Here is a 27,741-nt window from a genome sequence, read left to right as displayed (position 1 = left end):
TACAACCACTGGTACATAAATCCATGGCTTTAAGAATTAACACGGTCAAACATGTACCCAGCTCGAAAGAGTACTCTCTGTTTCTGTGAGCTAGTTCAAATCCGAAAGCAGCGGATAGGCACACTTAGTTTAGTAAAACAAATGTGTTTCTTTAAAAACACGTCTAAATAGGATTTAGTAAAACATATCTTTACATGTCTCAGACAAAACAAGGTTTTTGGCCAAATACAAGACAAACATTGTACATTTTGTAGATTGTCTCTATCTGTAACGGTGATTCTATTCATATCACCACGACACACAATGTAAGGGCCATAACTCAAAGCCCGTTACGTGTCAATTCCCAGTAAGTCCGTAACGTATAGTCCTAGTGGTTCGAACTATAGGCGAAAGTGTCATACCAATGTGTCGCATACTTTTATTGTCAAATCCATTCTAAAACTTTAGGAAAGAAAAAAATAATAATCAAAAGATTCATAGTAAGGTCCGTTTAGTTAGATATAAATGATTTGTTTATATGAAAATAAAAGTGCTATTTGCATAAGGATAATAAACAAAACAGAGAAACAATACATGAAAAAAAAGTATTTAACTACTGTCACTGTCACTTTATCAATGTGAAATTAGCTCAGTTTTTTGAGATATGGTTTAAGTCTTGTTATCTAATAATGATACCACTAGTATACGAAAGTTTATGTTGAAGTCTTCATAAAGACGGGAGGTAATTCAAGCATGTCAAAAATCCACATATGTCATTTTCATTTCTAACTAAGAAACAGTTGTAGACGATATGATATGCCGCAATTCGTCATTCGGCTATTGCACTCACAAGTTAAAAAAAATTATGTAACTATGCTTTTTGAAGTTTCCCTATTTCATCGTCGTAGGACTCTACTCTTAATGAGCAACTCGGTAGGTGTTTCTAGAAAAACCAAGGACGTTTACCCTACCGGTGCACCGGGTCTATGATTCTAGTTTTTAATGGAGTCAGAGTTGCTCATTTACTTTCGTAAATTTCTTTTGGAGATTTGTTTCTATAAAACAAATTATAGACTGTATGCAGAAAAGATGATATGTTCGTATATATGACTTAATTTGATTGCAAAAACATCGTTTGGTCGGAAAATGTGCGTCTGAAACATAAATCATTTTCGCCATTGGCAGCGTCTGAGTTTTAAGTTGATTGGTTTATAACAGGTTTATGGTATTCTAATGCGGCTTGTATATTTAAAATAATTACTGAATTGTGAATTATTAAATGAGAAAATGTTGACTAAAATTGTCGATAGCGTCTAATTTAAATATAGAAATGAATGTTATGTATTACAAAACGACATTACAAATAAAAAGTGTTCACAATATAAAAAAACTTTGTCTTTTTTAGCATTTTACTGAGAGAACGCCACATTCTTTGCCATTCAGTTTTTTATGGAAGTTCAAGTAATTATATTGATCAAAATGGAACTTTTCGGACAACAGACGAAGCAAACAAAATGGTAGGAATGTTAGTGTAACAAAGCCTTTTTTGAAATATTGGTATAATCTTAGCTTATGTTCCTTACTTCGTCTAAATTTAAACTCAATATGAATTATGTGGCACATTAACTATACAACCCATTTAAGAATAATATATAAACTTGGTAATTGATGTGATATTGAGCTGCAATGAGTTTGTTTCCTTTAATATATTACAATTTTTTTTTACATATTACAGTACTAAAACTTAGTAATTGGTAATAGATTATGGGTGAGGGGCAATAAGAAATGATGTACAAAGGAATTAACTAGCATACGTTGTGTTCACATTATATATTAATAATTAAATTTCAGATGAAAAACGCTATCTGATTGACTACACATTTTTGTCCATCATTTCATAGACCTAAATTTAGTTTGTAACTGTGACATTGTCAACCATTTTTGATGAGTTAGTTCCTACATTTTGATACTAAAATTAATAATGAGAATGAATGACTGTAACATTTGTATCGGTCTATTTAAAATAAATATTAATTGATGTCGCTTATTCATTTACAGTAAAATTATAACAGTTATTCCTTTAATGTACAAAAAGAAATGTTCTGATTTGGCAACATGTTTAATTTTTACAACTAATGTATGTGACTAAACCCTATAAACGTTTTCCAAAGTTAAAATGACTATTGATTACCAATTATATCATCTGATTATTTTGATTGACTGCAGAAGTATAACCATCTCTTATAGACTTTTTTAGAGTTTTACTTAATATTCTTATTATATATGTTAACAGGAAGTAGCAACAATGAAGTGATTAGTTAATTTATGTTCCTAAATATGAAAGAGGTTTCTCAAAAATTAAACATTATGATCATCGTTGCTGTGATTAAAATAGTATAAGAAATTCGAAGTGACCGCTAAAGAAAATCTGTTGACGAAGATTTAATATATACGACTAAACCGTACAAAGTCAGTGATAATTAAAATAATTGATGTCTAGTAAGATATATACACTGGATCAGCTTAAATACCATTCTCTTGAATGGTTAATTATTGATGGGAAAAGCAGTTGTCACTCAGTTGTAAGCACTATTTGTGGTGGGGTCACCAAAAATATGATTTACATGATTAAGGATATTATAGCATTAATGTTTTTACTTATCACCAGAAATAAAACATTCACATCCTCAGAAAGTAATTAATATATTAGCAAAAGTTTAATTCAACGATATATATAGTAAAGGCTTTAAGAATCTTCATTTGCGTGCATTGATGTTTACATTCATTTACTAAGTTCGTCGTTGTCCGTCAGAAAAACAGATATAAAAAAACTGTCCTACCCAATGTTTGGCTGTTCAATGAAATATGTTTTCCTTTCTAAATAAGTTCTAACTCTATTTTGTTTTGCTTTGATGAAGTTATATGATGTCAATGTGAATTTACCACAATGCCATGTATCAAAGTTGGCGCTTTGTACAATAAATGGGATTGTGAGTGATATTCTATTGGAAAGAGATAAATGATATGGATTCAAACCTGTGCTGAATAAATTCGTTTCGTTTAAATAAAGCAAAACATAGACACGTTTTATTTTATTCATTATTTTAAAGTTTGTCCCTGGGCACACACCATCTACAGTACCTTGCAGTTCATATCAGACCGATACTTCAGAATCCGACAGAAATATACACAGTTTGATGGATGACCATACTCAAATTGATTTGCCGCTAGACCCAGATGCGTAGATGGTTAGTAGCATGAACTTTGAGTTCTTAATATTGTGTTATTAAGTACAATATCGATTTTCATTTTGCTTAACCTGTTATAAAACTACACATGGATAGAAAAGTTTTAAATGGTGTCCGTGCAAAGCCGTTGCAGTAGGGGAGACATGATAACTTTAAAAATATTTTCCAAAATACATCCTTTCTTCAAAGTGAATGCTAGTGTTTTATTTACTGCAACGATTAAAAAAATACATAGAAAGCATTAAAACTAATTGGAAAGGGATGAACGCTCATTGTTTTGTGCACAATTTGGTTAATTTGTTTGGGAAATTAAAGATTAATTTTGCGCCACTCATATCATTTGATTTGTCAAATTTTCATATGGACATATCTTACTGCCTGTTAACATTTTCCATTACTAATCATTGTTTCACTGCATATAGTAACATATTGTACAATTGTTTTGGCATTTTAAAGCCTTTACTACCTATGGTACCTTCACCAGTACATAGTAGTACTCATTCAACATTACATGTAACAACAGCAAATGGAGGCAAGCCACTCATAACGGGTGATTGTACCGGATTGGTTCAAGAAGAGAGAATGATACAGTTTTATTATTCTATTCAGGGATTACACTTTAAATAACAACGAGAGCTCTTGTTTTCTAAAAGAAAGTCTTAAAAAAACAGTACTAACTTGTTAATCTGATTATTTTTCACATTGTAAAACGAAATAAAATCAGAGCAAATATCAGAATACTATTATAAACATAAACATGCAACGATTTATTCTTTTAAAAAAAAATCAATATTCTCAGTCTTTTGTATTTTTTAGTTCTCATTTTTGCAAACAGTCAAACATTCTTCTATGAAATATGAGTAAAATATCGTAGCAACATTTTCTATAACAGACCAAGTCGATAAAAGGCATAAAACAATATTTCAACAACATTTCCCAAATGTAATTGTCGATACTAGTATAACCTCGTCATGTAAAATAACTAGCCAATCAGTGTTAAAATACTTTTTTTTTGGCATTGTCATTTTATCGTTTTAAAATAATATTGTATTCATGAGCATTTTAATGACAATTTTAAAAATGTGTTTGAACGTTTTACTCCATTAGGCCTTTATATACTACAAAAGCAACCTTTTATCTCTTCTATTACTAGGATACTATCATAGATTTTTACAGTAGACTTAAATATATGTTGGAGTTTCTCATCAGTCATGTTTGGTCTCCTTTGAAAATTATTGTTTTTCGACATTCCAATGTGTCTCTCGCTGTGGTCCATTATTAAACTCTGACGATTCCTTCGGTGTCTTTGGAGACAAAAAAAGTCGTGTATAGCTAGGTCTTTCACTTTTTGTTATCCATCAATAACCATAAGTTTGAAGGATTGACCCCGTTATCATATCATCAAAGAATAGTAATTGATGAGATAAGAGATATAGCTTCCCCTTTTTCTTTAAGACATACCTGACGAATTAAATACCCCTGGTGGCCTCATGGCCTGACTATATGAATTAAGATACTTTGATTTTCAAATTCTTAACTACACGCATCTGCTTATGTTCGCAGAAAATGGTACAACGTGAAAGATAAACAAGAGTTTTCACTAATAATGTGCATTGTCTTCAACAAAAAAGGGAAAACCCGCCACTCAACTTTTTAACAAAAATACAAGAAAATGTACCATTTCGCACTGTTAAAATTCCTCTGTCGATATTAAGGTTCAGCTACATTGTTTACGTTTTTGTTAATGTTATATAGAAGTAATAAACCTTTTTGCACAAGTTTGACTTGTGCTTGTGTGTTATATGCATATAAAAATGCATTTAGCAATGTTTCAGTGCTTGATTTAATGTATTATTAAAACTGTGAATGAAAACATTTCATTAAAGAATGCCCTAGATATTGGCTTTAGCAGAACCTTAAAATTTTATCGCGTATCATATCACAGTAATGGAACAATTAATAACATATGTATCTTTCACTACACAATTTGTTCAGTTCGAGAATTGACTTACGCATTTTGACTTGTGTTTGTACAACACAAACTTACACCAGAAATCTAATAGCCGCTTTGCGAGCAGAGATGATTGTCTAGTTTGGTATAAACTACATGTACGTTTTTAAATTTTAAGTTCATCTATATCTATTTCATTTTATATACTATCTACGATCTCAATCCGCAAATAAATCGTCTTTTTCAGCCCGAGCTATACGAAGAAAAATCAAATGACCATTCCGTAAAAGAACGCGAAACAGGATCACCAACTCAATTCAACTGGCATTATTGAAGACGTTATAAAGTCGAACAGATTGTCATATGAAAATATGTAATTCATGCTAGAAAAGTTTGGAGAACTTTGATATATTTACCTGGAATAAATCTGTACATGTATATATTGTTTTAAACATGCTTTTGTAATGGTTTGATTGTGATATATCACATTGTTTATATAAAACGAGTATAAGTATTCATAAACATAATCAGAAAATGTGTTTGAAGTAATGCATATATGCCTGTTATGCATTTAAAGCACATTTATTTGTATACTTCGTTACCCATTAAATATCACAATCCTTGAACAACAAGCACTTTCAATCTGTATGATAGATATGGGATGGAAATATCCAAACCGGGAATGGGAAATTGAGATTTAAAATTAACATTAATTATGTTTATAAAAAGTTTATTAAAGCACTTTACATATTTAAGATATTAAAATGTGAATTCAAAATGGTCAACGCTATGATACAAAACTATAAAACAGCATACTATAATGCAAAACAAAACACTAAGGGTTCTAAGAGAATCTGTATTTCTTAACTAGGAACTGAGACAATGCTATTTTAATAGTTGATTGGGGTGATATATGACAAGTAACATCCAGGAATTGTGTGTTGAGTCTATAAGTTATACATTTTAGAGTGATGTAAATTGCTCTGTTGCTTGATCAATGTTAGAGTGATGGAAAGTACCTTTTTGGGTGATTTCTTTTGCACCTGCATTTTTATTGTTAAATATGCATCAAATATTTTACATGATTACTTGTAAAATGTTCACCGTACTACAATTTCATTTTTTATATCACTACATCGTACAGCATTTGAATGGAGAAAAAAATTCATTAGGAATTGGGATGGCGGGATAGAGATTGTGTATGGGAATGACAATTTTGAATTGGTAGAACGGGAAAATTGGATTTGAAATATCTATTTATATGAAAAATGTATTAACTGTAAAAAATAGTTTTAAAGCTTTTAAAGTTTGAAAAATGAAAAAAATATAAATATGATAACATAAATATCGGATAAGAAAAACGCAATGGGGATTTTTCTACGCATGCATTGCATACAACTTTCTGTTTATGTATATTTTAAATGTTAACTATGTTTATTATGTATCACTCTCCTGGACCAATTGATCACGGGACTATTTACCATCACTTGGCGTCCGTCGTAGTCGTCGTCAACAACTTCTCATCACTTTGTATGAATATTTCTTAAGGTATATAGAACATAGGGGTAAGTCAAAACTTTTTTTGCGTTATTTCCTGAAATGTTAGGTTTATCCGAATTACGACATTGAGTTAAAGTTCTTAACATAAAAAAATCTGTGTGTGGACAGATTTTCGTAAAAATATGTTTATCCATGTTGTAATTCTAAGTCTTTTTTTGGCGTTATTTGCTATTTCTTATTTTTTTACTTTATTTGTTTCCTCTGAACTACTGAATACAATTCAGTGAACGTCGATTTTGTCCTAAGATATGAAAGTTTTATGAACAACAAAAATGGTCGCCTTTTACAAAAAAATGTTTCCTATTGAGGTAGGTGAGCGATACAGGCTTTTAGAGAAGTTGGTTACAGTGGCGAATCCAGAGGATGATTTCGGGGGTCGAAACTACCCTTTTCGTAGGAAAATAATGTTACTTTTGCACGGAGTTGTGACAAAACAATAAGAGCATGGAACACACTTTTTCATGGAACCCACTGTTTTGGAACACCTACAAAAAACCCTTTTCAAAATATCTGGACTCGCCTTATATATTAGAAAATTTTATTTTTTCCTTTGAACCAATATATATTATATGAGATTATTATACTCCAGTACTTTAGTTAAAGTCTTAAACGACCTTTTCGGTCTGAACAAGTCTGACCTCGGAAGAAAACGTTAAGACTAAACCAGTCGTTCAGTAGCTGTTAAGACTGTTATCGGCCATAACCATTTAAGTCTTGTTCAGTCCATTGGAGTCGGTTCAGTATTTCGTATCCAGTACTGGTTCAGTCACGTTCAGGCCATATCAGAATTGCGCCGAAAATGTTGTTAAGATGGTGTCAGGCTGTGATAAGATGGTTTGTCTCTACTTTGGTATGCTATATTTAAAAACAAATTAATAAAAAAAGGAGTTATCTCCCTTACGTTAGCAGGTCAATGTACACTACGTAAACCCTTTGGAAATAAGTAAAATAATTGTAGTAAAATATATTAAAAAATGTTGGGATGTGAATACGTGTTATAAATCTACATTTATCAATGTTTAAGATATAACTCAATGTTTTTGCGTCGGATAATATGAATGCATCACACATTGAGACAGTAAAAATGTGTACTTATCACTTTGTACAAAGCTCATTGTCGAACTTGTACTTAATATTATTCCATTTTGTTCATGAAATTAATTTTGGCTCGCTTGAGCTATTGCCATCTGTCGTCTTCATCAGTATTTCTGCTGAAACAACATGACCAATGAAACCTAACGTGGTATTAATGTCCCTGAGGATGCGCTACTCGTACATTTTTTTCAGAATCAATGTTGTTTGTATTTAGCATCTGTAAACAAATATGGCTATTTTAGATAAAAATAGACTGCAGAGGTCACACCAAAATTTATGAAAATTTCTGAAAAACCATTAATTAGACAAATTCTGACGGGCTAAAATATTCGGCAGGATAAAATACCAACGGTATAATTTTAGTAAAATTCTGTTGACTATGCCAACATTGGAGTTACTGTATTTTCGACTTTTTTTGCTATTTTGGTGATCTAATTTATACAATCAATTCCTCGTAACCACATTTATGCTTCTGATTGGCCAATTTCTAATTAAAAGTAAAAAATATACTCCCCTGACACCACATTTGCCAATGTTTTTATAACTTATAAGGTTGTTGACCTCAGTGCATTATACAAAAGATCCATTTTTAGTCAATCGCCACGACCACTCTTGCCTATGTGGGAACACATTTCAACCTTACCTCTGCTTACGCTAATGCAATGGTGACGAACTTGGCAGTAATAATGGGAATGATACCTTTTACGCAATATAACATTTAGGATCTGCTTTATTAAAATGACTGGCTGCAAATGGCTACATGTATCTAATTATAAGCTTCTGATTGGCCAATTTCCTCTTAAACCAACTAAGCTGAAACTCCAGATGCCAATGTATTGAAACTAGATAATGTTGTCGACATGAATACTCTCAACAAGCGTTCTTGTCGTGTGACTCTGTCGGTATGATGCAGTAAAGACGCCTTCATATATTCTCATCATTGATCAAGTACATTATTCCATATTCTCCAGGTGAACGATTCGGTCACTTAAGAGCCTTTAGTTTTATAAAATTTTACTAACCACTGTTGTGAATATTAATAACCTAATTAGTTAAGGCACAGACCATTTTCATCCCGTGGGAGGGACTGGTATTTCATGTTGAGTAAGAAAACATTTTTTCACACAATTGCGAAAATGTTGTTTTTTTTTAAGCAGCAGCCAGCGTTAAAATTGTTATTTGAAAATCTACATCGTTAAGTAATGGGGGAAATATTGAATCATAATGTTTTAAAATTCAGTTGAAAATGGTTGGTGCCTAAAAATTGGGATTTTTATATTGAATAAAAATAATATAGCAAAAGATGAGTGTTTCTTATTTATCGAGAATTTTATTATTACTACGATAGGACGAAACGGTTTAATCGACAAGTCTTCTAAAAAGGTACACGATTAGTGATGAAAGGAATCCAAAGAAACTATAGTTAAAAGCTGTAACTACAGAAACAGACAAGTCAAGATTTAAACAAAAGGGATCTGAATAAACTTTTACATTATGTAAAAACCTGACGAAATTAGAATTTATACTATGAAATGTCTCACCTCACTACCAGAATGTAATTCTTAATCTGATTGCCAATGAAACAGTTGTACATTAAAAGTTAAGCAACGAACAATTTAACTTCTACAGGTTACTACACGGTCTTCAATGATGGGCAAAACCCATACCACAAAGTAAACTGTAAAAGGCCCCAACACAAAAGATGTGAAACTATTCATAAAAGCGAAAATAGACCTCATCTAAAGATAAAAAAACACATAACAATGAACAAAAAAAAAAAAAAAAAACCAACAAAGATAACCCCTGAGCTACAGATTCCTGGCATGAGACAGGTACGTAAGTACGTAGCGGAATTTAACATGTTTATGAGCACTCAACCCTTCCCTCTACTTGGGACAGTGGTGGGAAACCATATGGTTTTTTGGGTGTAACAATTTTATTCTGTCGCATTTCAATACATACTTGAACCATGATTCTTGGCTGACTATTGCTATTGATTACTGGTGTTGATATTCAACATTTTGTATAGTACTGTATATCCAAAGATAATAAATGGAAGCTTGTGTAATAAAAGGCTCCAACACAAAAGATGTGAAACTATTCATAAAAGACGAAAATCTACCTCATCTATAGATAAAAAAAACACATAACAATGAACAAAAAAAAAAACAACAAAGATAACCCCTGAGCTACAGATTCCTGGCATGAGACAGGTACGTAAGTACGTAGCGGAATTTAACATGTTTATGAGCACCCAGCCTTCCCTCTACTTGGGACAGTGGTGGGAAATATAACAATAAAACAAACTATAAAAATTTCTTGAATTTGGAGATCAATACAGAATACAAACACTTTAAGGACGCTTACCCTACTGGTGCACCTGGTCTATGATCCCAGTTTTTAGTGGAGTCCGAGTTGCTCATTTGCTTTTGCTACTTTGTATGTATTATTTCAGTTACTTTATGTTCTTTGTTGTGTATGTCTGTTTTCCACGTCTTTTCTTTGTCCCTGGATTGCATTCTTTTGATTTTTGACTTTTTGTGTCGCGCTAGAACTCTAACAAATAGGCTTCTGGAACAAAGTTATATTGCTACAAGGTTGAAGTCATCACTACAGAAGTTTTATGGTCGTCATCATGAACTCGTGGATGGTTATGGTGTATTCATCTGCACCATGAGAACTTATTTATTCAACGGTTCATAGTTTTCCTTTCCTCGTTTGTCTACCCCGGACTTGACTTTTTATAAGCAACTCGGCGGGTGTTTCTAGAAAAGCAGAGGACGCTTACCCTACCGGTGCACCTGGTCCATGCTCCCAGTTTTAAGTGGAGTCCGAGTTGCTCATTTGCTTGTGTTACTTTGTATGTATGATTTTAGTTACGTTATGTTCTTTGTTGTGTATGTCTGTTTTCCACGTAATTTCTTTGTCCCTGGATTACATTCTTTTGATTACCGCTATAACCTTGGTTCCCTTGGTTACTCTTTGATTACCACTAGAACATTGGTTCCCTTGATAACTCTTCAACAAAGAGGACAAAAGACAACAAGCTGTAACAACCTCAAAAGAGTACTTTTCTGTAAGCTAGTTCAATATGTTGAACTACCTTTGACTGAGAAGCCACCAATAACTAAATGTGTGTACTATTGTAGAGCACTTCTGTATATAACTCAAAGTGAAGCATTCTGATAGTTTCTGTGAGCACCATATGGTTTTTAGGTGTAACAATTTCATTCTGTCGCATTTCAATACATACTTGAACCATGATTCTTGGCTGACTATCGCTATTGATTACTGGTGTTGATGTTCAACATTTTGTATAGTACTGTATATCCAAAGATAATAAATGGAAGCTTGTGTAATAAAAGGCTCCAACACAAAAGATGTGAAATTATTCATAAAAGACGAAAATCTACCTCACCTATAGATAAAAAAAAAAACACATAACAATGAACAAAAAAAAAACAACAAAGATAACCCCTGAGCTACAGATTCCTGGCATGAGACAGGTACGTAAGTACGTAGCGGAATTTAACATGTTTATGAGCACCCAGCCTTCCCTCTACTTGGGACAGTGGTGGGAAATATAACAATAAAACAAACTATAAAAATTTCTTGAATTTGGAGATCAATACAGAATACAAACACTTTAAGGACGCTTACCCTACTGGTGCACCTGGTCTATGATCCCAGTTTTTAGTGGAGTCCGAGTTGCTCATTTGCTTTTGCTACTTTGTATGTATTATTTCAGTTACTTTATGTTCTTTGTTGTGTATGTCTGTTTTCCACGTCTTTTCTTTGTCCCTGGATTGCATTCTTTTGATTTTTGACTTTTTGTGTCGCGCTAGAACTCTAACAAATAGGCTTCTGGAACAAAGTTATATTGCTACAAGGTTGAAGTCATCACTACAGAAGTTTTATGGTCGTCATCATGAACTCGTGGATGGTTATGGTGTATTCATCTGCACCATGAGAACTTATTTATTCAACGGTTCATAGTTTTCCTTTCCTCGTTTGTCTACCCCGGACTTAACTTTTTATAAGCAACTCGGCGGGTGTTTCTAGAAAAGCAGAGAACGTTTACCCTACCGGTGCACCTGGTCCATGCTCCCAGTTTTTAATGGAGTCCGAGTTGCTCATTTGCTTGTGTTACTTTGTATGTATGATTTTAGTTACTTTATGTTCTTTGTTGTGTATGTCTGTTTTCCACTTATTTTCTTTGTCCCTGGATTACATTCTTTTGATTACCGCTATAACCTTGGTTCCCTTGGTTACTCTTTGATTACCACTAGAACCTTGGTTCCCTTGATTACTCTTTAACAAAGAGGACAAAAGACAACAAGCTGTAACAACCTCAAAAGAGTACTTTTCTGTAAGCTAGTTCAATATGTTGAACGACCTTTGACTGAGAAGCCACCAATAACTAAATGTGTGTACTATTGTAGAGCACTTCTGTATATAACTCAAAGCGAAGCATTCTGATAGTTTCTGTGAGCACCATATGGTTTTTGGGTGTAACAATTTCATTCTGTCGCATTTCAATACATACTTGAACCATGATTCTTGGCTGACTATCGCTATTGATTACTGGTGTTGATGTTCAACATTTTGTATAGTACTGTATATCCAAAGATAATAAATGGAAGCTTGTGTAATAAACACAAACCCATTACATAAAAATAATTCCAAGCTTTGAGGTGCTAGAGTCATGTGCAAGTACAATCTATATACTATTATGATACAAAAGAGTAAATATGTAAGTAAACATTTTAATATCAAAATTGTTTAACTTATAGTACCTGTAAAATGATAATAAACTTATCAATGGCTAATGTTAAAAAAAACATACATATATTAAACCCTTCATTTAAAACAAGATGTAAACAAACTGTACAACAATCTGAGGTAGAACAAATACAAAAATGTACATGTATATAAAATGTTACTTTGAATGAACAAAATTAAATGATATAAGCATGATAAAAGAACAACAAAATTTCTCAACCTCAAAAGGTTCGTCCTTTCTCATCATTTTCTTGACACAGAAAGTTTCTTTGCAACTAGGTAAGCCCTACCTTCGTCAAATCAGAGTTACTCAGCTTTTCTTGTTACACATCACTGCATCAGGCAGAGGAATCTGTCAAGATTTTGTAAAAGCTGATTCTAATTTGTATAATTATACATGGAAAAAGAACTTATTGAATTGTTTATCCTTCTTTTGTTTCTCAGTTCGTTAGTATGCATCAGAATTATTGTAAAGAGTAACTTTTCTTTATTTCATGCTAAATGCTACCTGCTGGATAGAACTACATGTTTTTGTATTTTGGTCCATGGATTTGCTACATATTTGGCATATAATTTAAAAAATATATATCCTCTTTCTGCGTCTAAAGTAATTCTTGGTTGTAGCAAAAATGAATAGTTCCGATGGTCTTTACTTTTTCAGCAGAACCCATGCAAATATTAAATTATCCTTCTTTTTGACAACCCTTTCTCTTTTACTCTTGGTTTTATCATTAACTTTCTACTGTTAGGCCAGTCCCTTCTTTTTCATTTTCTTGGCATATACATTGAAGTCCTCTTCATTTAACTTGTAACCCCAGTGTTGTAATGTCTGTCGAACTACCGGTGAAATAGAATAATTGTCATAACCACAACCACTACGGACACATTTAGAAATGAGATTATTTCTCCACCTTCCTGTTATCCCAGCACATCTCAACCACCTGCCGATTTGTCTTTCATCGTCATCTGTTCTTCTTCCTTGGTAAAATCTGCAAAATCATTACATAACATACATTATAACGAACTGAGTGCTGAATCCCTGTAAACTCAAAATAAAAAACTTAAAAACTGTGGAAATAAATACTATTATCATATAGATAGCAGTGTTTTACCATATTTTCCGAATGTAATAAATTTCGATAATTCACACAATGAAATAAATTCAGTAATTTCACTCTCGGACTTTCTCCCACCAAAACGTCAAAACTTTGATATCCATCCACTGTGCACAAAATTTGAAATTTATGTTCTGAGAATAGCAACAACTAATGGAGAAAATCGATCTAATACATAGGATAGTGAACTGGTTATCGTGAATAACCAAAATATAATCACATGTGCCAAGAACGCAGTAAAATTTAACTTATAACCTGAACATGTTCCTCATACTTATTAAATCTAGGCCTTCTTCACACTCAAGATTATATTTTTGTAATTCACTCCTTCCAATTAATTATACTATCATTATTTCAGAAATTAATGCATGCAACAGTTATTGCAATTTTGTCATTTTTGTGAAATATACATGTATTAAACATTCAATGATGCAAGTTTTGATTATTGCTATATTTTTCAATAGAATGTTAGAAAAATTAGCTTATTGACAGAGTCATCTGCCCTTAAAATGTTCATTTTCAGTGCATTTCAATGAAATTATAATTCAATATATCAAAATCATATGCAAAATCTTGTCTTTTTGCCTTGATTCTGATGGTGCAAATAGATGGGTTTTTCATACCATGTTTCACTCACTGCCTGATTCTTACAGACACTGATACAAACAAAGACAGTAGCAGTACTGAAGTACAAATGAAAATCATTTGAACAAATAATGCAGGACAATAGACAAGGACCAAATTGTAAAGTATAAGAACTAAAATATGAAAATCACAAACTAGGGATGAATTTGAGAGCTTTGGAAATAAGATAACAAGTAACCGAACACAACTGCACCACAGTTTTCACAAATTTTATTGATTCACTGTTGAATTATGAACAGGCTAAAATTTACCTTTTATCACAGTTACATGTACATGCCTACCACTAAAACAACAAATTATCTGGTTCATCAAGGACCAAAATGTGCCCTTGAATAAGGTATACATACCTACAGTACCATTGGAACCAGCCATATGGGTCCTGTCTGTGTATCCATCCACTCTCCTCCCACATTTCCAAACTTCCACCACATTTTACCTTGTAAGTGTTGACTGATTCATGATATGTAGGGGAGGCAACCTGTGCAAAAGTAACAGATGAACTAGAAATAATTTATAAATGAATAATATATACATGTACTGAATGTAAATTCCCACTTTAGAGTATAAGAGATATTGGTACCATTAGCCTTTTGTAAACAACCTTCATTGTACTAAAAGTAATATTTATAAAAATAACCTGTCACTCATTTCCCTTTCCAGAGCGTCTGGTTGCCTATTAAAACATCTGTAGTTTAAACTCAGTATTTTGAAATTTGAGTTACATGTACATGTATTAAGGAGGTAGACCTAGGGTAAGGGATAGAATTCTTACAAATAATTGGAATGTTTGTATTCAGTATTTTACATCAATCTTGTGTAAGCATTAAAGTAACTTGGACTAATTATCATTTTGTTTCAAATGAAAGCTTATTAGGCTTTGGTGAAATTGAATACGATACAAGCATTTCACAGATTTCAAGAGAAATGTCCCTTACCCTAGGTCAACCTCCTTAAAATAACTTTAATTAGTCGGACTATTTCTATTAAACGTTGTAAGCACATGTTTTCCATTCAAATACTATATAAAACATTGCAAACATATATTATCCATTTAATTGGATTATGAGTGGAGCTGTCTTACAGACCTTCCTCGCAAAATAAAAGCTCTTTACCTGTTTTCCAATATTCAAACCTTCTAACCAATCCTTGGGTAACTCTTTCCATACACCTGAATAGCTTTTTCCTAAAACAAACATTTAATGATAAAACTTTAAAGTACAACAAAAAGTACAAAATGTAAGTCATAACATTTCCAGGAGTTTATTTTTACTTCTTTATATACATGTATATATGAATCTGCATTAGAGTAACATATATTATTCATACATAATAATGTTGTAATAGAGAAAATGTAAGAACCAATGTCATATATTTTTTTTTCAAATTTGTGTATCTAAGCAAATACTGTATCCTTTTCTTCAATCTGTATATATTTTAAATTAAAAAATAAAGCTTTCAGATGTTCTCCCTATAAATAAGCTTATGCATGAATAGACATACATGTACATTTATCAGTTTAATTTGTACATTACCGAAGTGTAAATGTAATTTAATTAAAGCTATTGTTTTGAAGACAATATCCTCTATGATTAGGATATTCAATAATTGTATCTATTCCTTTGATGACTAGGTATGTTATGGTTTATTACATCATGGAGCAATGTGATACGAATTAGTGATATGAAAATATTTCCGCTGTGATTGGTTATTATGGGATTGTGACATATTATCATGAAAATACCCTTGGTCGAAAGAGACATTGTGATGTTTCTTCCATTGTTCTCTTGTAACATACTGTTTACTACTTAAATTTCCAATGTAGCAGATGCCGAACGTCAAGCAGCCAAATATTTCAAAGGAATCATAGGGAAAAAGGGTTTGTAACCATGAAATTTGAATACTCAAAGTATCGAATCAATTATCACTGAGGCTGTTTATTTTATGATGTTGAAATCAAATAACTTGAAATTTTGCGATATTCAACTTTCACTCATTATTAAAACTCTACTACATGCAAATAGGAGACAATAAAAATAATGTGAAACAAACAAATCTAAGCCCAAAGTGACAAATATCATACCAGTAACACCAGATTTGATTGATCGGTAGTATGTTCCTCCAAAACTTCCGGCTTGCAGTACTTCTTTTGGTGTCATATTGGGTCTGAATTCTGAACTATCTTCAAATACAAGTTCGCCTTTTTTGTTCTTTGTAGGCAGGTTGGCAGTAAACTCTAAGCTCTGCAAAAAAAAACAAACAAATAGTAATTCTATTCTAAGTTTGTAAAATTCTGTTGTGTATTCAGAAATTTACATGTTTACTTTGAAAATTGTGGGTTGTCTCCCCATTGTTGATCTCCAGAAGAGGTTATCACACCTGGTGAAAGAAAGAAATGGCCTAATTTCATTAAACAGAAAGTAGATGTCCAACAGGCATGAAATCAGATCCCACAACATGGGACCCGTGCCTGATGTTGGATGCCAAACATCAAAAGGCTGCTAAAGGTACATGTAGTGGATGAGGTTACAAAAATATTTGCCTTGCCTGCATGACCAACTAAAATTCACCAAGCTATACCCTGAATTTCTCTATGTGAAACTTGACCCAAAAATGTAAACTTTTTATCAAGAATGTCTTTTAAGAGACTTGTTCCTGAATAATACTGATCACCATTTTACTCTTGCCACCAATAATTCCTTAACATGAACACATCCAATGCAACATAAGATTTTGTAAATGTACAGGTAGTTGTATGACATTTAATATTTGGATATTTACATGTGCAACACAAATGCTTAAGACAAAATGGCTGCCAGAATTAGACTTCATGTTGTGCATATAAACATCAAAATATAAAACCTTTCACAACTGTCTTACATGTACAAGTAAGTTACCGGTATATAGCTAAGGTAAACAGTATACATTGGTTGAACTATACATTAGTAGTGTGTGTATTTAAGTATAGTTCCTCCTACAAGTCATGCAGAAATATATTCATCACCTATAAGATATTTAGTTTTTAGCATCTTAGATGTGTTCAATAGACCCCTTATTGAAATAATCCATACAACCGGTGTTACCCGAGGTAAACTTTGTTGTACCTCATGTTAATAATTTCTTATTGGTTATACATATGTAGTATAATATTAAATAACAGTTACGATTTTGATTCTGACAATATCATGTAGAATACATGTATCTCTACAAGTGTGCAGGGTGAGATAGTCCACAAATTTAAAGTATTAAAATCCAAAGTACTATTAATTTATTTATCAGTAATCCAACTATGCCATTTTTGACAATTTTAATGTACATTTATTTTATGGATATTATCCTATACATACATTGTAGTATTTTACTAAAATTTATCTCTAAATATCTGCTAAACTCAACTTTTTATCAATAAAAACACTGTCTGTTAACCGTCTAAATACTTGTCAACAAAATATTTTTGTGTCAAAGATATAATTTAATCACTTATTGCTTATTTTTTGCATGATTGTATATGTACATGTATATGGAACCATACATGTAACTCTTTTTCAAAGAAAAGGGTCTCCAGCCACTCTCATTCAAATTTTACCTCCAATTCTTCATTAGTTGCTTCGTCAATCAATTTTGGGTGAGACTTCTTTTTGTCATTTGATCCCTTTTCTTTTACAACCTTAGGCGACTCCTTTTTTATTGTTGATTGAGTTTTGCTTTTCTTTGGTGAATCTTCAGTTTTTGTGGTTGCTTTTCTCTTAGGCATATTGATGATTTTTGAGACCTAAAAAAATACACTTTAATTTAGTATCACACATGTGCATATAAGTATATTACATACATGTACAATGTACATTATGCATCTGTGAAGATTTTAGTTACAAAGACAGGCAAGCTGAATTTATCATAACATTCACCTACAAACAACATATGTACATATGAAATACATGCAGTAAAGAAAGTGAGTGTATTTACACTGTAGTTCTGGTTCACCTGGAACAAAATGTACCCCATCTGAAATTAACCGCTTGGTTCATTCCAAAAATGGAAACAATATTTAACATGCATCTGCATTTTAACCACAGGCTCCTGCGTTGTGTGTAGAGACATGTCACAGAGTTAGAAACAGTAGCCTGCCCGCCAGCCCGAGACTGGCTAATTTTAGCAAAAATCTTTATAGCCATCTAGTAAATATAAAGAAAAATTGTATTCAGGACTGGCTAGAATTTGAGTGAGTTTCCTACCCTGACATGTCATATACATTTGTAGTTTGGTTAATAGTTTTCCTTTACCATTCATCTCTAAGTGTACATTTGTACATGTGTAGGTCGAGATGAGACTGAAAGGGACAAATTTATACAGTTTGGTGGATGTCTAAAACTTTTGATATGACATCAGTATCAAGGGTCTGTATGGATGAAGAAACTAGCAGGTCAGGAGTTCCACAACAGCACTGGGACCTCTATGTTTCCATATCAACATCAACGAAATGGCTCTTTGCAGATGACTCGCTACTCCATCAATCCATCATAACCACCAAAGACAGAAAACAGTTAACAATCCTGACCTACATATAGTTGGCAGACACTTGGCAAGTTACATCCCATCAAAGTCACAAGAACGAAAACACCAGTAAAAAAAATATGAAATGCTAGGTCATACACTGTATATCAGTACCCATACCTGGGAGTGGAATTATCAGAAGACATACAAATAAGATGGGAGCCTAATATCAACAAGGCAGTGTTAAAAGCAAACAAGAGAAGAAACATCAACAAATTCTAATAGGACATGAAAGAATAGGCATACCTGACACTAGTTGGCCCACACCTCGAACAGCAGTGTGGAACCTATACAGAAAACAACACATGTACACAATTAAGATGGTCCAGAGAAAGCTGCTGTATTTGTAACACCAACATAAATTGGAGAACTTGGGACAGCCACTAGCATCTTAACCAACCTAGACTGGCCTTCTCTTGAATTCACAAAGCAGTCATTTATATTCAATCCTACATCAGACAACTATCCATAAATCCAAGACAATACCATTCTGATATTTTTTTTTCCAAATCAGTACTTCCACATACAAGTTTGGCTACCTACCACGCACCACTACTGATTGGAACAGGTTTATCTCTAATCCCTTTTGGGATTCAGTGCTGGAGATATTTTTTGTCTACTTTCATATCATCCACTGTACTGGATCCTTGGCGTGCTGCTTTCGGTGCAATCAGTCCCGGTTCGAGTCGTGGTCGAGTTGTAAAATTTTACTATATGTACTACACATAGGGCATTTTAACGGATTCGGTGGTAGTCAAAACAAAAAATATCTCCAGTGCCAAATCCCAAAAGGGATTAAGGCTTTCTCCAGCAGCTTACCAGGCCACCTCGCCCGAGAGCTTCAATGAGACCACACTAAGACTGTAGCTGTCAACAGTGATTAGTAAACCATCTGTTTTTAACCGATTTTTGCTTGCACTTGTAAATACCTTTCACCCAGGTTGACGTTATGCAGTATATACATGTAGATCTGCGTTATTGAATTTACCACCGAAGATCAGCAGTATCTATTACTTTTACTTTAGATAGATCCAAATATATGCATAATTGTCTCATAACCCATTCTTACCGAGGATGTACTCATAAAATTTTAGTTCTTACGGTTTCGCTTTTAGCAGAGTGACGCTCAACCTTTTCAAAAACACTGAATAATTGATTGCGTAACATTAACATGTGCGCGTCAGCTGGTCCCCTGTTGTATTGAAAAATATTAAATTCCAATCAACCAGTTCGAATAGTAAATTTCGTGTTTTTATTCCATTATAATGAAAGTTTTATTATGTCATTTATTTGAACATCAATCACATCAGCAGAAAACGATACTTTTCTTCAGTATTGATTTTTTTCTCCGAAAGTCCTTCGAAATAACTACACATACATATAAACAATTTCATGTCAATCCGTCCCCTAGTGGATTCGTCCACAGTCGATCCATCCCCATATGAATCCGTCCCCTTTTCAAAAGTCCATCCATCCTCAATCATAAACCCGATGCATTATGCATTAGGTTTTCATACTATTAAAAAAATCAAGATAAATATTGAAAATATATATCATGTTATCCTTTTCTGTATGTCTTTTCTTAAATTTTATGTAAACAATATCAAAATGAATAGATAATAGTTCGTATATTGGACCATATTGAGTACAGTTTCGAGCAATTACATATGATTATTACATATTGTAATATGGCGTCTTTATATCGTCAAAAAGTATATTTCGGTACAATCCCACCTTTAGCACCAGCGCACTGTCTCTTTTCTTTAGCTGTCGCTTTCGAAATACTCATTTAAGAGTAATTAAGGGAACCAAGGTTACAGCGGTAATCAAAAGAATGTAATCAAAAACGTTTACGCGATGATTTAACGACTGAGAGGTTATCTAATACTATATTTATACTGATACTGATATTACTTATCCAATAGATGGTTAATTTGGATATGTGGTTTATTTCTTAATGAATCCAACTTCCATATGGGGGGTTAAACGGAACAGCCTCTAGGAACAGCCGTTATTTTGGCTACGCTGAGGAAAATTAATTATTTTTGTCCCAAAAATTACCGTATTTGTCATATTATAATAGAAATATTTCCTTCCGGGGTAGATTTGTACTAATTTTAACATGGATTGGGCATTTATTTTCTCATTTAACACTTTGCTGTCGTTCGGTGTTAAATAATCGAATATAAACGTCGTACCCATGTTAAAATGAGTACAAATCTAACCCATCCACGAATTATTTCTTAATTTAAAATTAACTTGTCAATATAAGTTATCTTTTATCTAGGGATCCACTAGGGGACAGATCGACGTGAAATCTTTGAAAAATATATTATTTGTACAGGAACAAATTGTTTGATTTGCTTGTTTAAGTGTCTTAATATAACTTAAATTCCACAAATTGCCATAAAGTTATCATAAAGTTATCTACATAAAATGGGTTATTGTTTTCCATTTATATTTATTTTTAATTATTATTTTTACAAGTTCAACGCAGCATCCACGTATGTAAATGAAACTGCTTGTCTTTGTCTCTGAATAAATAAACAAAACCTTGTAGATTCTTCATTTCTTAAGTAAAAATTTTGAAAAGTGTGATGACTGTAGTCAGAAATAAAATTGTCTGTTAATAACAAGTTTTGGTTTGACACTAAATTGTACAAACTAAGAGGAAGGCCCAGACAGCATGCCTCCGTTGGACAAACGTTCGCTGATGGTTGGATTCTGTATGCTTATGACCAGAAAAAGCATCAATATCCGGTTTGTACTTTCAGTAAATAAAGCGGAAATATAGCACCATAGCAGCTCCATTTGTATATATTTTGTGAATACGATTGAGGATCAAACCAATCTCGGAAAAAAATTCGCTAGTTTCGTTGATCAAATACAAATCGCATCATAACTTTTCCAAGTTAGGGTTTGACATAACAGTCTACAGTATTGCGTAACCTGGAAAAGCCCAGGTAATATTTTTATTCCACAATAGTCCATGGGCTGGGACGATCCCGCACCGCGGTAGGATAAGCATCCACTGCTCTTCCCGATACACCCACCGAGTTGCACACAAAAAGTCAAGTCCAACGAATTGTCTACGGGACAAATTTGTCATTCCGGAAACGGCAAATTCAGCATGCTTATTAATAAGTAAAAGCGTATTAATATTTGTTTACGCTGATCATGTAATTCTGGAGTAGTCTAAGCATGCTTGACCTGAAAAAATATATTAAAGTTGTACAGAAAAAAAGTTATTAAGGATCTTAGTAAGATTTCACATGGAAAAAAAACTATGACACATTGAACAAATCAATTTTCATGGTGCAAATGGATACACCATAACGGTCCACAAGTTCATGATGACGACCTTAAAACGTCTTTAGTGATGACTTCAGTCTTGTAGTAACATAACCCTCTTCCAGAAGCATAATTGTAAAGTCGATCTGGCCCGATACAAAAAGTCTGCCGTTCCACAGACTCTTTAAACCAGTTTGTGTTAAAGGTCAAGGTGAAGAAAAAAGGAAAGACTATCAAAAATATGTTGTCCAACTGATATGTACATGTATAATACCTGTCAATGAACCAGATACAACCACCTCAAACCATAACAAACCAAAAAAGCTATTCCAATACATACAGTCAATAAGAACTGACAAATCTGGTATCGCTGTACTTAGAAGAGGTAGTAATCTTATAACTGATACCAAAGAAAAAGCAAACCTTTTAAATGAGCAGCTTCAATCTGTATTTTCACCAGTAACAAACGAATCTATACCTGATAACGGAGCTAGATCCCACCCAGTCATTAACAAATTAAATATCACAGCACTTGGAATTGAGAAACTACTTAATAAATTCAATCCTCATAAGTCAACAGGCCTCAGATATAACATCAGTGGTAGACTTATGAAAAAAAATCCAAGCACAAATTTTACCAATTTCTCTGTCACCTATTTACTAAATCACATGCATCTGTGAAACATCTACCGACTGGAAACATGCAGATATCTACAAGAAAAGAGATAAACATACGACTGTACATTACAGACCAATTTCATTAACTTGTATCTACTGCAAGTTAATGGAACATATTGTCACCTAACACATCATAAAACATCTAGAGTCAAATAACATTCTTTAAGATTTCAAACACAGATTTCGCCACTCTCGCTCATGAAAAACACAATTCTTTTGATTTGTTCAAGAACTCCAAATTTAAACACCACAAATACACAATTAAACTTATCTGATTATCATGGATTTCGCTAAAGCTATTGACTAAGTTTCTCAGCATCTTATCTACAAATTAAATTACTATAAAAACATTAAAATGGATTTCGGCATCACTATCTGACAGCACTCAAAAAGTAGTCTTGGACGGCAAATCATCGAACACTGTCTCTGTCATCTCTGGTGTACCACAAGGTACTGTAATAGGACCTATTTAATTCTTGGTATATATCAATGACAACCCGTATTATCTTAATCATAGCAAACTAGCATATATCTATATATATATGTTAATGGCCTTCCACCCTGATAAATGCACTGTTCTCGCTGTCTCCATTACTCCAGTAAACGTAAACCATAGAAGTTGTCACATCAGTTAATTAAATGCCTATATAGGTGTCACTCTTTGATTTAACCTAAAATAGGACAAGCATACTGATGACATCATTTCAAAAGCTAATAAAACACTTGGATTCCTCAAAAGGAACTTGAAGAAAAACAACCAGCATACCAAAGGTCAAGCATACCAAGCCCTTGTACGCACCAAACTTGAGTATTCCTCCCCAGTTTAGGATCCTCATACCCAAAATTCCATTTCGATGATAGGGTCAGAGGTAGGCTGCTAGGTACGCCTGTAATAACTACCACAACACTAGTAGTGTACACTGTATCTGACATGATAAACATACTAAACTGGCCAAAACTACAAGAAGGCAGGTTGCGTATTCGTAATGATGGATAAGATCACACATTCACTTGTTGCTATATTTAATCCAGCACAATTCTATTTCCATCAGACCCAAGAACCAGAAAAAATCACTCTCTCATTTTCAGACAAATCCATACTACTAAAGACACTTACAGGTTTTCATTTTTTCGATACACCATCACTGAGCGGAACATACTATCTAATGCAATTGCCAATTTTACCTTAGTATAGATCTTTAGAGAACTGCTTTCACACGCTGTTCTCTCATCCCTCCTTGGATTATTCTTTACCTCATGTACATAGTTTAAACCACAAATGTCCACTAATACTGTTTTTTGCATATATTTTCTATGTAAATAAGTTCCATTGTTAATTATCACTTCATGTATATAGGCCACGTACACCAGTAAGTAATCATATACATGTGTGTATACATTGTTGGTTTACTGGAAAAGAAGAAAACTCGATATTCTACAAAGTTTCTTGAAAAAAAGGCGCTTGAAACTAACTCCGTCTCTGATTACGCATTAAATTTTGCGCTCTCGCAATTTTTATGGTCCATTAAAGTTCCAACATCTCCAGTCTCAGAGATACATATTGAAACTATTACAAAACTATAACAGATGCTATTATCAGAGCTGACAAATAAATACTCCCTAAGAAAAAAAATTATCGAACACATCATGGTCAAGCCTTACTGGACTGAAATAGTTAAAACTTTACATAAAGACATGACAGCTAAACGAGGTATCTGGATTGAGAACGGAAAAGTTCACAATCGAAATAACTTATATTTTCGTGACTATAAACAATTATTAATCGAAATGCTTTTTTCCGTAACGAGTTATAGAAAGCGTAGAGTAAGTGACATTGCTAGATCTGAAAAATTCCCAACGATGTTAGAACTGTCAAATTTGCGATGCAAATTTTTGGTCGTTCCCTCCGCGGGACTCGAACTCGTACCGCTGTGACAATTCGTTGGGAATTGTTCAGACCTTTCTATACGTTTACATATCTTCCCTGTATCAATGTGATTCGATGGAGCAGTGTAGCGAATAGAGTCGTCAAATTCTGAGACGTTTGTATATATATATACTGGTCTGAATCAACGGAATCTTCCATGCGCTTAGCAATGTCACTTACGTACTCTATAACTTTCTGTAACTCGTTACGGAATAAAACATTTCGATTAATAATTACAAAATATGCCGTGAACTACGCATAAATGAGAGTCTGGTGATGAAATTTGTAATGGATGAGCTGAACACTGTGAAAGCATCTATAAATTTGACTGCAAGTCAATGGATCAACCGACCAGGAAATCTATCGAAAAAGATGTAGACCAGATTAGGCAAATTCATTAGAGTGGCAGCGCTCCCATTCAATGGCATATATATGTCAGCGTTTACAGAACAACAAATCATCTGGTCTCTATAACGAACACATAAAATATGATGGAAAATCTGTACAGAAACATCTGTGTAGTTTATTTAGTTTGATGATATAATAATGTTACGTTCCTTCAGATTGGAATACAAGTATTATGGTTCCATTATTAAAAGGCGGAAATAGAAACAAGTCAAATCCGAACTCATACCGGGGCATATCTCTCACCAGATGTATTGCAGAAATAGTATAGAAGGCTCTGGTAGACCGTTTAGAAATGCTGAAGAGGAACTTACCACATCCGACTCAAATGACATCTCAGAAATGTTTCTCAAGTATCTACGCTTCATTTAATCTTCGAAAGACCATCCGTCATTCATTGAGATGAGAAGAACAGTGCCGTCATTGTGGTTTTATTATAAAGTACGAAAGCTTTCGGCATGATTTGGCACGACGCACTATCATATAAACTTTACATACATGTGTATATGGAGTTGTTGGTAAAATGTGGATTCTATAGACGAAATGTATAAAAACATGTTCGGTTGTGTGTTATTGAACAACAAACTCTCCCGATGGTTTACTGTACAACGTGTTGTGCGACAAGATTGTGTCCTGTCTGCTTTGTTTTACATAGTCTTATGTTAACGATCTCTTGTACGCGATTGACATTTCTGAACTTGGATACGTTCTCATGGACATTCGTGTTTCCAAAATTTTCAATTATAAAAGGCTATAGCAGAACCCCGAGATTGGGGACTTCAAGGTTAAACCACCTGACTGTTCTTGTAAAAACTTTCCATTCAAATATGGTTCTTCCGGTCACTTCGTTACCGGAGATTTAACCATCATCGAAAACGAATCTCTGCGTAATATCCTTTCTAAAGGTCCCAAGCACCGTGAACCACTCTCCATAAATTGGAATTATAACTTTAAAGTTCTTATGGATGCCGTGGAGGACCACGCAAGAAAATGGATAAAACGAGATCAAGAAGGCATTGATTCTGTGCCGGAGTGGTTAAAGGCCGTGAGGTCTTTAATTTGGAAACGAATGACAGTTTTAAGTAGGTCAATGAGTGCCAATGCTATATCAGTTTTCAAAGACCCCGATGCAGCAAAATCATTGTCATGTTGTCGTACCAGCAGACAAAGCCCAAAACAACATTGTTTTTGTCTGCAAAACGTTTTACATCCAATGTTTATTATAAGAGGTAGACGTAAAAAATAATAGCATTGATAAGACCTATACTGCTACCACACTCTTCAAAACAGAGATTGTGAAAAACCATTAATCTGTGCTATCCTCTTTGGGACTCCCTACCAAGGACGATGATTGTGATTTACCGTTCATTTACTGGATTCCTAAACTCCACAAGAATCCATACAATGTTACATAGCTGGACCTGCAAAATGTACCACCAAACCTCTTTCAAAACTTTTAACTTCTATACTCACAGCTGTCAAAGAGAATCTGCAGTCCTGCCACAACACTTGTTACTCCCGTAGTGGTATTAATTCAATGTGGATCCTATAAAAATCGAAAGATCTTTTGGAGACCATCAGTTCAAGACTATTACGAGAATATAATAGCATTAAAACCTATGATTTTTCAACACTGTATACTTCTATTCCCCTTACTCAGTTAAAATCCCGACTTAAAAACATTATACATCGTTGTTTTTTTTTCCCAAAAAAGATGGTACACTTAGATTCAAGTATATAGTTCTTGGTAGAGATTATTCATACTTTGTAAAAAATAATCCTGCAATTCATCTTTCAAATATACGGAGGAAGATGTCTACAAAATGCATCATGTTGGAATTTTTATTCGACAACATATTTGTCCAAATGGTTGGCATTCCAATGGGAACAAATTGTGCCCCTCTACTGGCTGACCTATTCCTTCACTCTTATGAGGCTGACTTTATAGATTATCTGATCCGAAAGAAAGAATATCGTTTAACTATATCATTTAATCTCAGTTTCCGCTATATATATACAGATGACGTATTATCTTTAAACAATCCTAATTCCAGGGATTTGATACATTGCATCGACCACAAAGAACTTGAGATAAAGGATACTACAGACACTGTGAGGTCAGCCTCATATCTTGACATTCACTTAGAAATCGATGGTAAAGGAAATCTATTGACCAAACTTTACGACAAACGTGATGACTTTTCATTCAGAATTGTCAACTTTCCTTTCATCTGTGGCATCATCCCTTCGTCCCCTGCGTATGGAGTGTTCATATCACAACTCATACGTTATAGAGCTTGTCGAAACTACACAAACGTTTTACGGGGGTATTGTAACATATCATAAAATTGTCTTTTATAACTACATTACTTTTTCATAACATACATATATTATATTTTAGTTCTAAGCCTAATTGTGTCGACAAATGAAGATTTTTCACTTCGAAAATAGTTCGACCTGTCAAGATCTTGGATTAATCTCTTATTCAAATTCTAATATCTATACATCAAAATGTAG

The 27,741-nt window shown here is 33.4% G+C and overlaps 1 protein-coding gene across 5 annotated transcripts; it reads right to left on the bottom strand.

Moving 5' to 3' along the window:
- Window positions 1-12,583: 12,583 nt before the first annotated feature.
- LOC148613306 (uncharacterized) lies at window positions 12,584-20,270 on the bottom strand. Of its 5 annotated transcripts, none has more exons than XM_088586628.1 (6): window positions 20,025-20,270; window positions 17,959-18,144; window positions 16,456-16,615; window positions 15,488-15,558; window positions 14,723-14,853; window positions 12,584-13,604 (listed from the first exon to the last, which is right to left on the bottom strand). In XM_088586628.1, the coding sequence occupies exons 1-6, from the start codon at window positions 20,094-20,096 to the stop codon at window positions 13,361-13,363; spliced, it is 864 nt and encodes a 287-aa protein (XP_088442754.1). In that variant the 5' UTR covers window positions 20,097-20,270; the 3' UTR covers window positions 12,584-13,360. The 5 variants fall into 5 exon arrangements, with proteins under 5 accessions (XP_088442754.1, XP_088442757.1, XP_088442758.1 ...); XM_088586631.1 differs by having other exon boundaries at window positions 19,467-20,267; XM_088586632.1 differs by having other exon boundaries at window positions 19,743-20,267.
- Between the last annotated feature and the right edge of the window lie 7,471 nt (window positions 20,271-27,741).

Source organism: Perna viridis, chromosome 6, assembly GCF_037379345.1.
Source record: "Perna viridis isolate PV_CMFRI_1.1 ecotype Kerala chromosome 6, ASM3737934v1, whole genome shotgun sequence".
NCBI lineage: Eukaryota > Metazoa > Mollusca > Bivalvia > Mytilida > Mytilidae > Perna > Perna viridis.
Note: the sequence above shows the minus strand (reverse complement) of the source record. Positions and strands in the feature narration are given on the sequence as shown.